Source organism: Rhipicephalus microplus, chromosome 3 (genome assembly GCF_043290135.1).
Source record: "Rhipicephalus microplus isolate Deutch F79 chromosome 3, USDA_Rmic, whole genome shotgun sequence".
Lineage (NCBI taxonomy): Eukaryota > Metazoa > Arthropoda > Arachnida > Ixodida > Ixodidae > Rhipicephalus > Rhipicephalus microplus.
In genome coordinates, this window is record NC_134702.1 from 164,008,930 (window position 1) to 164,022,510 (window position 13,581).

Genomic DNA, 13,581 nt, shown 5'->3' on the forward strand with positions numbered 1-13,581 from the left:
GCTGACACAAGAGATAATAGATGCCAGTTTTCATACCCAAAAAACACTCATTTGTAAGAAAAAACAAAGTATGCACCAGTGGACAGCATTCATAATACACTACACATGACATATACGTATGCAATAAAAACATACGAAACACTAGTAACACCAGAAAGCTGAAAAATGCTTGAAGCCACAGCAGCAATCATGTTGAAAAAAGAGCAGTGAGAAATCATTTCAGTGAAATCTGTATAATCTGTTTCTATGACGGTTACTCATAAAGTAAGGGCCATTTCTTAATATTTCAATATTTGCACGTCAGACTGAAGAGCTATATGCAAAGCACAATCTGCTACTTCTTAGCGAAAGTTCAGAAGTGATTATTCTGGCTCAGTAGTCGTCCCGTTGTCGGGGAACGCAGACAACATTGTTTGCGAATATTGTTGCTCCCACCTGCTGTGAGGTGCACACTATATACATTTTTGCATGCAAAATAATTACTAGCTTTTCGAATTCACGAGGAGTTGTGCCTTGTTTATGGACTCACTGTGACGACTGAAACAAGTGTCAGAACACAGTGTTGCGACTTCCGAAATGGCTGCACAAACGTGCACGACAAAGAGTGAAGAGCCACGCCAAGCATCCAGACGAACCAATTTGCTCAAGTGGGCTGGATAATGCAATAGATCGACGAATAACCGATAGTGTTCTGTAAGACAAAGTACCCCTTGTTGGCCTCACTACAATTTGCGCTATCGTAGCTGATATGCCCAGATATCACAAAGCTTGTTCAAGCTGGAGTCCAAAAATGCTTACTGAACAACTCAAACACCAAAGAACGTCCAGTGAACAAGCGTTTTTGGTCTGCTATCATTAAGAAAGAGACGATTTATTCTCGCACAGATGATGACGCTTGATAGTGCATGCAATCGCAGAAACAACACAGTGGTGCCGCCGAACCTTTTCACAAAAAGAAAAAAAATCAAGCAATTAGCCTACTCCAGTTAGAAAACGATGGCTATCATTTTTCAAGTCGAAAAGGGCATTTTTAGGTTTAATTTTATAAAATATTGTACACAGTTACAGCTGACGTACAAATCTCTCAATAATTTGGGTACATTGGTATCCACCACGGCGAATTAAAGCTGGAAGCCCCTTGATTTTGTTGCCGCTCGCAGAAGTCCGTCCAGAGTGATCACAACATTTGGCAAAATCAAACTAAACTTCATACGAGAGGTGGAAAACAACCGAACAGCAGCCTTTCTGAGCAGATGAGATTTCTGATTCTGAACTGGAGCTCTTGGACAAGCTACGAATGATCATCATGGAGTCACAGTGAAATAAATGCAAGCGAATCCAAATTATTGATTACTTTTCATTTCGATTGCGTCACGTAACTCTGTCATGTAAACAAACATGATTTGAAACATGAATATTGACACATGTTTCAACATTAAGGCTTACTGCTTGCACGCATGTTGGTGCTTGTTTATGGCATATCACCATCATCAGACTGATTACACCAACTGCAGGGCGATGCCCTTTTCCACAATAAACCAATCAACTTGGTCTTGCGCTTTCTGCTGCCACGTTATATCTGCGAACGTTTTTATCACATCGGTCCACCGAACTTTGAAATTTGCCTTCGTGCATTTGTCTTTTCTGAGAATGCAGCCAGTTATCTTTAATGACCAGTGGTTACCCTGCCTGTGCTACTTGCCCGGCCCATGTCCGTTTTTTCTTCTTGGTTTGAACTATGATATTCTTAACCTCGGTTTGTTTCCTGACCCACTTTGCTTTCTTTTTGTCTCTTAAGGTTACACCTATCATTTTTCTTTCTATTGCTCACTACGTCGTCCTCAATTTAATGTGAACCCTGCTTGTAAGCTTTCTGCTCTGTAGGTTTCTGGTCTGTATGTGAGTACTTGTAAGAGGCAGCTGTTATATTGTCACGACGTGACAATATTGTCACGTGTCACGTGACAATATACCTTCCTCTTAAGGGTTAGTGATGTATTATCATTCATGATTTGAGAATTCTTGCCGAATGCGATCCACCCATCTTTATTCTTCTAGTTATTTCACTCTCATGGTTCGACTCCATGGTTGCCAACTCTGCAAGACACGTCTCGCTTAATGAAGGGATGAGTTTTTGCGCAGTTTCTTCGTTTAGAGCTTTGACAGTATCACTCCCAACACGCACGTGGTATTAGTAACCTTGTTCAGCACTAATGTAGCTGTCCGTACCACTTCTTTGCAGCTGTCCTTACATTCACAGCAATCTATACTGAATGTTTTCGATTGATATGTGGGGTTTAACGTCCCAAAACCACCATGTGATTATGAGAGACGCCGTAGTGGAGGGCTCCGGAAATTTCGACCACCTGGAGTTCTTTAACGTGCACCCAAATCTGAGCACACGGGCCTACAACATTTCCGCCTCCATCAGAAATGCAGCCGCCGCAGCCGGAATTCGATCCCGCAACCTGCGGGTTAGCAGCCGAGTACCTTAGCCACGAGACCACCGCGGCGGGGCAATCTATACTGAATGTGAAAAAGAAGTTCTGCTTAATATGCACTGCTACAAACCTACTTGTTACCTAGCTATATGTGACACTCTATGCAAAGTTTGACTTATAAAATGAACTACGTTATGTGCACCCTATCATATGTGCAGTCCATGAAATGTGAATCCTGCACATTTCCAGTAAACTGAATAATTTATAAAGCAGGCAACAACAATGTGCAGCCTAATTCGTACAGCTTGGAGATACCATACACTATCACTGCGTTTCAGTATGAAGCTTGCGTTTGTCCGCCTGGTATATTGGTTGCGCATAAGGTTGTTCCTATCGCAACTGTTGAACTTCTTACGACTAGATATGGGTAGCTTGGAAATCAATGGTCTCTCATATGTCCAGTTCTCTGAAAAGACAAAAAAAGTCAGAGTCATAAGGAGTGTAAGACAAAAATGGTTGAACAAAATAGGTTGAATAAATAAAGTGTCTTCAACCATACCTTGCGGAGATTTTGGACCATGAGCTTGCTTTCAGTGATGACACATTCTCCGCTGACTTGAGGTAGGTTGAATGAAGAAGCATCCAAGTGTACATTGGTATGAGCACTTTCAAGGAGGCTGCCTTTGGGTAGTAAGGGTAAAGAACAGTCGCTGTTACTCAACAGATGCGTCAATTGATTTTCGATGCATGACTAAGAAAAATGTGTATGAAGACACGTACTGCGTATAATAAAGGTAACGTGGACATATTTGATTGCTATTTTTGTGAGTTTATCTTGTGGGTGACATTTTAATGAATTTGTTTTATTGACGTTATTCAGAGGAAAAAAGCTAGCTGTTTGCCCAACTGTATAAGCTATACGGTTCATGCAAATGTATATACTGGATTGTAAACTTACGAAAAATGTACGAATGCGTGTATGTACAAAAAGTTCACTTGACTCTACCATGCATTAAGTTAATGAGCATGTATTGCAGCAGACTCATTTAGAGCAGGAATAGGTGAAACTTATGCTGTAATGATGTGATCTGTGTTACAAGGTTTAGCAGTAAAGATAGATAGAGCGAATGTGGCAACCTGGCAAAGTCTCAAGCATTCACGAGGTGTGCATCTCATTAGCTGCACAAGTTGAAAACCTTATAAAATGTTAGAAATTGGAGCGAATGCAAGAGAAAGGGGCCATGTTTAGGTGTAAATCAGTGCATATTCACTCACAGGCGAGCACGCCCACACTGTGCGTGATTATTCCGTTTTCGTAGGTAGTATTTGGGCAATTTGCCAGCGTTGAATTCTCATGCTGGAAGCTGCGCAGCCGGACGTTAGTCAAGCACATCAGCTCACAAGGTTCACAGGCTGTAGACACGTTCGCTTCGTTGTAGTGGCACGTAAACCTGACACACAAGCTCGTATTATTATATCGAGACTGAAATAAAATGGAGCTTCATAATGCCAATCGATAAATACAATCGCGCCCAACCGTGGTCACAATTAGAACAAATTTACTGACATAAACACAATCAATACCGATGGGCTGCTTCTTTTCAAGAATCATGATAATCTCAATACTGTGAAATTTAAACAGTCACCGCTCTTGTAAAATTAGTAAATGTAATTAAAAAATATTCTCCTCAATTTTTATGGAAAACGACGTGGTAATTAATCTGGTAATGGTCTTCTCATACATTCTGGAATAAATATTTTAGCTGCGTTGAGCGCCCCTAACAGGGAAATACACTCTAACTTATCCTACCGCTAAAAGAGGACATAGTAGTTCCACTATACGCGCACATGACGAAACTCGCCGTAGTCGATTTTTTCGCCTTCTACGGCCATCGCTAGAACTTGAGAGTTTCTGGGGCCTGAGAAGGTGATCGTGGAGCCGTTACCCTTCCCGTTGGTCTTTTCATTGCCGGGCGTTTGCGCGAGACATGCACTGTCACTGCATTTAATCCCTGTTCGACGAACGGTTCGTTCGTTTTTTTAATGACTGCAGTTTGTCCTACTTTGTCTAATTTCGGCTTAGAGTGAACCGAACGTTTCTTTCGACGGTTTCGGCCAAAGTCTGGCCTTCATCAGGAATGAGCATACATGTTGTTCGCTTCAAAATTATAATATTTTGCGCGAGAAAAATGAACTTGAAAAACCGGCACAACAGCGAGGAGAAGGTGAACAGAGGGGGGAAGAGACAGGGGAGAGAGAACAGAGCGGAGAAATTTCCAAGGGTCATTGCGCTATTTGAGTGGCGTCGTGAGTGTTTGTTTTTTTAGAAACATTGCGTTCAGTGTGTTTTGTGGTGTTTCTATTAGTTTAGATGGTGGGCGGCTGACGGAAGGTCTCGCGTTTCGCGAAAACTTTTTCTGACCGTCACTACTTGATGGCTTGAGCTGTGGTTTGACGGACGGTTGACATCTTTCTCCTAAGCTTTCTGGAGTGTCAGACGGCGTCCCGGTGCTCCTGTGAGGTGGTGCGAACAAAAAAGATTTTCAAAGAGGTGTCTCACTTTGAAGGCGCTCCGCTTAGTGTCGACAGAAAAAAAAGTTGCGTTTAAATTGAATATCAAGTTGCTATGAGAATCTGCCTTTAGGAGCTCTTAGTTGTGTATGTGGAAGCTGTTAGACATGTCACCTTTTAAACCATTGATCGGTTAGTAAGGTACATGAAAAAGCATTCAAAAATATTGTCTGTCACAGTTTCTGATATTTCAGAGAGAGTTTCAGAGAGAGTCACACCTCATACACTGATTTAACACCGTCGGGAGAGGCATGAATGAAAGTTGGGGTAAACTTGCAGCAATAAAGCGGTCTAAAACAATATTAATAATAAATGCACGTCAAAACATTGCGGCACTCTAACTGTGCCGAGGACTGGACAATTATAAATATCTTTCTGTCTCACTGCCCTTTCTGTGCGTTAATGCAGGCCATCTTTATCTATGCAGTGCCTATATATAACGTCCACGCCGCTTTAGTACCGAAGTCCCTCTCAGTGGCTCCTGATAAAACTCATCCTGTCAAATAATCGTGCTGTGGAACAAGGTTTCAAACTTTGTTTTCTGTGTATATAAAAGTGTACGCGGAATTTTCGCACCCCTTTTCTAATCCCCGCTGATACTAAATAGCAGTGTGGCACACGCAAAGAGTACTCGTTTGATTCCAGATATGCTTTCACTCAAATATGGGTTTATACTTCTCTGGACAGTATACAAATTGGTGTACACTGCTCCCTCTTTTGCTTCCAGCAACTGTGGTAGGGTAAAGTATATTTTGGTTAAACAACTAAGAAGAATCAAGAAAATTTCGGAAAATTCCACACCTTGCGGGAATGGATTTGATGCTAAGCAGCGGGTCAGTGACAGTTTGGCCTGCACTTACAGGGTTTTAACGAAGCGTAAGGAAGAGGAGTAACGTCCTTTCGTACAAGTGGTACCTGTGTGCACATCATAGCCTTACAGGCTACTCTGGCGTTTAAAGTGTAGCTTATGGCGTGGCGTAAAGTCAGAGCTCACATTAGAGGGCACAGACCAGTATCGACCAAAATAAGTCCACTTTAGGTTGCGATCATGTGAATGTCATACGCAACTATCATTCACTCCGGATTTTCTACCACTACTTAGCAAAGTAGACTTACTCACGAAGAGGTATTGGCCCTGAATAATCATTGTCAGGTTGATGTCATATTTATAGATTATAGTGAAGCGTTTGATATGATGTATCAGAGAGAAATTATTAGTCTGACCGAAATTGCTACTTAAGTTGAAACACTTTGTTATATTGCTGATTAGATACATTTAACGTCAGCCAACGTTGAAGTTCTTCAAAAGTAGTGCACTCAACAGCAGCTCTAAAGAAGGTATATAGATGAAATAACGCTGCCGTTATGTTTTGCCTACACCACTCATCATACGCATGTGTTATTCTGCATACTGAATAAAATAAAACAAATGGTCTTCACACTTTCTGTACTCTCTCAGGTGCAATAGCATGTTCTTGTTTGATTCCTTTAGCATGTCACATGCAGCTAAACTTGAGGGATCATCACGCTTTCTCTTTTAGTAATAACTTTGTAAGTTATGTTGGCATTTTTGCTTCGTGTACTTTCTGTAAACTTGCAGGACACACACACAGAATACACGAAACAAGGACGGCTGTTCCAAACAATGGAAGATGGCACGGCTAGACGACATGCATCTGGTGGTGTTTTCACCATTTCCAAGTAAATACTCAGAATTATTTCTCTTCTCATATGCAGTACTCTTCTTTGAATTAGATGAAAACAATTTTGGGGGGAGTTTCTGCAGTGACATCAACAAAAAGTGTGAACCATTTTTCGCACACGAGCAACCCTGAAGAGGTTAATGACTGCGGGTCTCGGTCTGCGGAGTTTTAACGTCATTGTTAAAATGTTGCAGCGTTATTCTTCGGTGCATATTCACCAGCCACCAAGAGCTCTTGGTGGCAGTATTAGTACATAAAAGCCAATGAGTACTTTCACATAAAACGTCTTTAAACCAGCGTACCAAGGACCAATATCCAGCAATATCGGTTTAGTAAATTTATGTTGTTTGCATATGCTTTGGAGAATAGGTAGCACCTACGTAAGCTATACTGACCGGGCTGTTCAAACCACAAGAAGAAAAATAAAACAAAAAATATACTGTTCCAGTGGTTATAGCGTTTCTGAAAACACTCCCATGCGACCCGTGTATTGGTTTTTTGAAAATTAATACAAAGTAAAAAAAGGACTGAAGTGGCACAGCAGCACAAAACAATGATGATTTCGCACTCTACTTCTAAAAGAGGCAGCAGGGCACAGATGTGCATCACAAGTGAAAAAGAATAAAAAACCACGGCGTTAGAGAGACTTGCCTTGGCATTGTGGCTGATTTCCTTTTACTTGATAGAATTTAGTCACCATTTTTAACTTTTTGTTTCAGTATTTTTTTTTAATAACTGGTGCAAATCTGCGCTGAGAAATATATACTGTTTTGTGCCATCTTTTGGATCCTTATGTGTTGCATAGGCTAACTTAAAAGGAATAATTTGCCCTCCTGGCATGAGTTAGCACAAAAATGAATTAGTCAGCTAAACAAGGAACAAATTGCAGTGAAAGTATAGCGAGATTTTTTTACCAACACATTGCTACCAAATGCGATGTCAGCAGAGAACGTTGATAAGAATAGTAAAGAGAGGGGGCAGGGAGTATTTAATACAAGGTCAAGTAAACAGCTCCATTTCGCAATGGCTACTGGCAAGACAGAGCTATTGAAGGATTTTGTAGCTCCGTCAATTTTAGAACAATGAGTGTGTCTGCCACGTGAAGGGTGGTTTGGCAAAAAAAGAGGCGTGTGTGGGCAACTGTGGGCGCAGGTTAGCCAGATGAGGACAGAGGACGTTCGAGGACAACGAGAGACTTTTATATACACGAACACGGACAAGGGGATACACACAACATAAACTCACATATATATATACACGAGTTCATGGTCCTACGCGGAAGGGAGTTAACGTTCTTGTTTGTCCACTCACATTCTACTCTTGGGGCGTGAACGTTGCGCTTGACCTTGAGCTCTCTGGTAGTCAGAAGGCGCGATGCCTTGTACTTGCGGAGTTCGTACCGAGGCGGGGCCCGGTCTAGAAGATAACCGCCAAGGGCATCCCAGTACGGTGGTCAACGCCTGGGCTTGCCTGTACACCACCGAGACCAGTGTACCGCTCGTCTGCCGTGAACAGACCAGGGACAGCGTCTCGCTCCGAGACCAGAACAGCAGCTGGCCGTGACGAACGCCGCTTCAGACCAACGTGGGAGCGAGGTGGGCCGATGCCCAGTCCAGAACGCACCCGAGGACTTCAACGCCGGGACGAGGCCCGGACACGGAGGGTCAGAACGAGCAGCCGGGGCGTGGCCCGAACTTGTCCTTGCTCTCTGGGGTTAGCCGAGCTGTCCCCGTGGCTCGGGAGCCTTTCACGTAGTACGCGCACGAGCACGCGCATAGGCGCGCACATAGTTTAAGCTATCACCATCATGATGGTTCCCGCGCACTTTGAAATACTAAATCGGCCCCGCACACCGATTTTCTACGTCAAAGCATGACGCACACTCTCTAGGGCAGCGTTTTTTTTTTTACCACAGCGTGTCAGGTAAGTGCGGACCCTTATAATACAGCTTTTCAAAGATGCATATGTTAAAGACTTTTCGTTAAATCAGTAATACATTATTTTTCAAAGACGATTTTATATTTACAATACTCAGCTGACTGTTGTGCTGGCAGGTACGAAACCAAGCCTCATGGTTTTGCACCGCATGAAGCACCTCAAAAAGTTACAATAGGATGGATGGAGATTTTATATTGCCGATAACCTTTAATGTCTTGTCAGCTGATGAGTCTCGGCGTATAATCATGATAGTGGCCGTTTTATGAGACTTAGGGATTTGTTAGTTTCAGCAACCACATTATGAATATGATCTAACCATCTAAGCTTACTAGTGTTGGTGACGACAATATACCTGCTTTATTAAAGCAGTTCTATTTGACGACAAGGCACGAAGATTGATAATGAGAGAGTGCTACCTTAATAGACACATGAACTCCCTGAAGAAGAAGCCTGCAGTGATATAAGATGTTAACTTCCTTAAAAAATTTTGGTGTCGAATTTCATTCTCTATAACTGAGTTGTACACAGCAATGCAGGTATCTGACCAACGTTTTATGTGAATGAAGTAGTACCTCAATTGGACGTGCATGTCAAAAGTACGGAAACTGAACAAGGCGATTCTCATCACCAATAAATTAGACTTATAAGCACCAAAAATAGCTGAAAAATAAACTAAAACTAAAGTCAGTCAACCTATCTATTATTAAGCTGTATCTGACACATGCCTGTGTCATATGCGAGGTTGGATTACAGCTCAGCGCGTCTCTCTCTATGTCTACCCGCTGGAGACTCTTCTATTAGGAGCACTGCTACGCGCAACGTTTACTCCTGACTCATGTCCAAACGCATACGCAAAGCACAAAATTGTACAAGATACACTGTATTGTTTGAATACAACCTAGTTACGATCGACTGAGGTACAAGCTAAACTTAGATATCTTATTTGTCATTTAAACTGACATTCCAAAGAGCCTAAGTTTACGCATAAAAGAACAGGTCAGGAAATGCCGCAAATGCGTCATTTATAGCAAAAGTTCTTACTACAATCCTACCTATTATTCTAGAAACTGAATGTGCAGAGTTTTATTGTAAACTCAACACCTTGCACTACAAAGTACGTACATGCCCTTCGCTTGTCATCTTACTCACGAAGCATTTATTTGCGAAGCAATGATTTAAAATGCTGCCGCCATGTGTTTTTGTCTACTTCTACTACGCTTAACAAGTGAACTCGATGCTTGCTGTTGCTCATTGGCTATATTGTTTATTTGCGTTATGATTGTATTTTTAACGAATAGTAGACTCACGATTATTTTTTGTCTTCATTTTATGATCTCACTCGTGCAAAAACGCTTCCTATCAAATACACGCAGTCATCTTTCTAACCAGGTTCAAGCCGGAGTCGCACAGTCGTACATCGTCCATCCCAAGCTGCTTGCCCGTTTCTGGAAGAGCTTGCTTGGGTGGCTATGATCATCGCTCTCCCGAGTTACAAGCCACGCAGAAAGCCAAGTCCGACACGACAGGCATCGACAAATGCTGGTGGGTAGCGTCATTTATAGCAAAAGTTCTTACTACAATCCTACCTATTATTCTAGAAACGGAATGTGCAGAGTTTTATTGTAAACTCATCACCTTACACTACAAAGGTATGTACATGCCATTTGCTTGTCATCTTACTCACGAAGCATTTATTTGAGAAGCATAGATTTAAATTACTGCTGCCGTCTGTTTTTGTCTACTTCTACAACCATTTATGCGATCATTACTACTCTCAAAATGTAAACTCGATGCTTGCTGTGGTTCATTGGCTATAATATCTATTTGCTTTATGAATGAATTTTAACGAAAAGTAGTCTCACGATTATTTATTTGTCTTCATTTCATGATCTCACTCGTGCAAAAAAGCTTCCTATCAAATACACGGAGTCATCTTTCTAATTAGGTTCGAGCCGGAGTCACACAGTCGTACATCGTCCATCCCAAGTTGCTTGCCCGTGTCTGGAAGAGCTTCCTTGGGTGGCTATGATCATCGCTCTCCCGAGGTACAAGCTACGCAGAAAGCCCAGTGTGACACGACAGGCGTCGACAAATGCTGGTGGGTAGCAGTGTTGGCCTTCGTCATGACGACGATGGAGTCGTCATCCAGCCGTTGCTCCGGCTTTCTCATGGTGGGGATCATGGAGCAGATGAACGTGGACAGGGGTCTCGCCTCCTGGCCTGTAAGCCTCATCGGCTCTCTGATTGATTGCGGAGGTGAGCTGCAAAACAGCTCTTTCTCACTCTCATTTGTATCACTTCTATTATGATGTTTTAGTAGACTCATTACTAACAATGAAGGCGCATACTTTAATATACGGTACATACGCACGCCGTCTGTGCGCACAAGTTGAATAACTTTACGAAAAATATATATGAAAAAGTCTTACATGACACAAAACAGGAACGAAAGTTATTAGATAAACCCATTGTATAATTTTGCACTTTAAATGAATGCCTCAAATGGAACCGTTACATGTGACAGAAGAAGTCATCTTGCAGATTTAGACATAAGTACGTTATCACAAGGCAGGAATGTGGATTATTGTTTATTTACGCAGCTGCAGAAATCGAGCTCAAAAATTGCTCTCTGGCAAACGTAACCAAAAAGGACTATTGGTAAATAGAAGTACCTATTCACTAAAATATGTGCTACTTGAACTGACATACCTAATAAGTTTACATTGAGCTGTCAAACCACTTTCTCACCTGACTCCAATGAAATGTTCTGGAACCCAAGGTGTCATAGGATTTCACCTTGAATTATACTAATGTAGTTGATATGTTGGTTACAGCAATACCACGTGTTCATGCAATTTTCTTCGCGTTGAGCTTCCGTCGCCTCCTCTATTTCTGCCAGACCTGACCTTCCCAGCTTGAAAGTTTATCCAACGCTTCGATAGCATGCCATACAGCTTTTTCTTACACTAGTTTGCTTACACATCTCAGGAACCGACACCTCGTGAAACCAAATTTTTGTGTTGCAAAGTCTCTAGCATCCTCACACTTCATTAATAGACAGTGCAGACACATGTTGATTGATTGATATGTGGGGTTTACCGTCCCAAAACCACCATATGATTATGAGAGACTTTTTTTCTTGGAGAGCTCCGGAAATTTTGACCACCTGGGGTTCTTTAACGTCCACCCAAATCTGAGCACACGGGCCTACAACATTTCCGCCTCCATCGGAAATGCAGCCGCCGCAGCCGGGATTTGAACCCGCGACCTGCGGGTCAGCAGCCGAGTACCTTAGCAGTGCAGACACATGTTGTCAGTAAGTTGTTAGTATGTGTATAAACAGACAACACCTGGAATGAAGCGTACAAATAGCATTGTTTTAACTACAAAGTATTCCTTGGAGAACTGCGGCAATATTGAGAGTATCTATCTATCTATCTATCTATCTATCTATCTATCTATCTATCTATCTATCTATCTATCTATCTATCTATCTATCTATCTATCTATCTATCTATCTATCTATCTATCTATCTATCTATCTATCTATCTGTCTATCTATCTATCTATCTATCCACCTACGACGTTTTGCTCCCCTGGCCGTTTCGATAATAATATTGATAACAAAGCTGATGTAGCATAACATGACGGTATGACGAGCATAAGTGACTAGTCATAACATGAAAATCTTGACGCGTATGTCAATAATGTCAGGATTTAAAATTCATGGTCTTGCTGCTCTTGCAGTGGTTTCGTTCCCGTGACATGTTGCAAGACTGGTAGGGTATGGCATGACTGCATAGCGAAGACTAGTGACAGATCATAACGTGAAAATATGACATGCATGACGTTCACGGTGCGCTCACAGTCGTTTCGCTAGCTATGCATATACCAAAATTGTATTACGGGACGTGAATGGATGACGAAGGTATATGACTGGTGCAAACATGATAGTCATGGCGTGCCTGTTATGTAAGAACAAGAAAGCATACCACGCTCAAGATGTGCTCGCGGCCGTTTCGCTAGCTCCACATATACTGAATTTGGTGTCACATGACGTGAATAGATTACGAAGGTAAACGACACCTCCAAACATGATATTCATGACACAGAAGTCATGTACAGCATCATTTATTTTCACGTCGTAACATTGTGCTGATTTTAAAGTGACATACCAACATTTCTTATTGGTGCTTCCCACTGTACGTGGGATCTACCAATTTTTCGTCTCATAACTTCTTCTATACTTTGCTTGGCATTATTGCTTGTATAATATATATATATATATATATATATATATATATATATATATATATATATATATATATATATATATATATATATATATATATATATATCAATATATACATATATATATATATGCGTGTATGTGTGTGTGTGCAGATAGATAGATCGATAGATATACAGATAGATGGACTCGCATCTTGACAGTGTTAGATGCAGGACCTCGTGTGTGTCGCGTTGCGCTGTACAGACTGACCCACTAAATGTCTCCTCATGTCTTCGTCTCCCGAGAGGTTCTGGAGTTTAATTTCGCCCAATCCTGCGACTACTGATGTTTTTGAAATTGACGGTGTGGAAACTAGTGATTCCTCTGTTATTTCTAATGCTTTCATTGATCATTTTAAGTCTGTTTTTACAAAGGATAATGGAGTCCTGGAAACATTTCATATGGCAGGCCCACCCCTAACGGATATTGTCATAAGTTAAGAGGGAGTTTTTAATTTACTTTTAAACCAGGATGTTAAAAAATCTTCAGGTCCTGATGGAGTACCGAATGAGTTCTTAAAAGGCTATGCATAAAGGGTTTCAAAGTACCTAACAATTCTTTTTTCTGAATCTCTGAAAGATGGTTAAGTTCCGAATGACTGGGTAACTGCTAAAGTCAAGCCCCTACATAAGAGTGG

General features: G+C 41.5%; 1 protein-coding gene and 1 long non-coding RNA gene across 3 annotated transcripts in view; one reads left to right on the forward strand and one right to left on the reverse strand.

Moving 5' to 3' along the window:
* Positions 1-13,581, forward strand: part of LOC119170555 (monocarboxylate transporter 12) — a 118,594-nt gene that overhangs the window by 66,828 nt on the left and 38,185 nt on the right. For both annotated transcript variants that reach the window (XM_037421759.2, XM_075890439.1), the window contains exons 2-4: positions 6,613-6,713; positions 10,043-10,195; positions 10,599-10,909. In XM_037421759.2, coding sequence (XP_037277656.2) covers positions 6,658-6,713; positions 10,043-10,195; positions 10,599-10,909 — 520 coding nt within the window. In that variant the 5' untranslated portion in view covers positions 6,613-6,657. The remainder of the gene's footprint in view (positions 1-6,612; positions 6,714-10,042; positions 10,196-10,598; positions 10,910-13,581) is intronic.
* Positions 10,507-13,581, reverse strand: part of LOC142803992 (uncharacterized) — an 85,906-nt gene continuing 82,831 nt past the window's right edge. The window contains exon 2 of the long non-coding RNA XR_012894402.1: positions 10,507-10,914. This is a non-coding gene — a long non-coding RNA (uncharacterized LOC142803992). The remainder of the gene's footprint in view (positions 10,915-13,581) is intronic.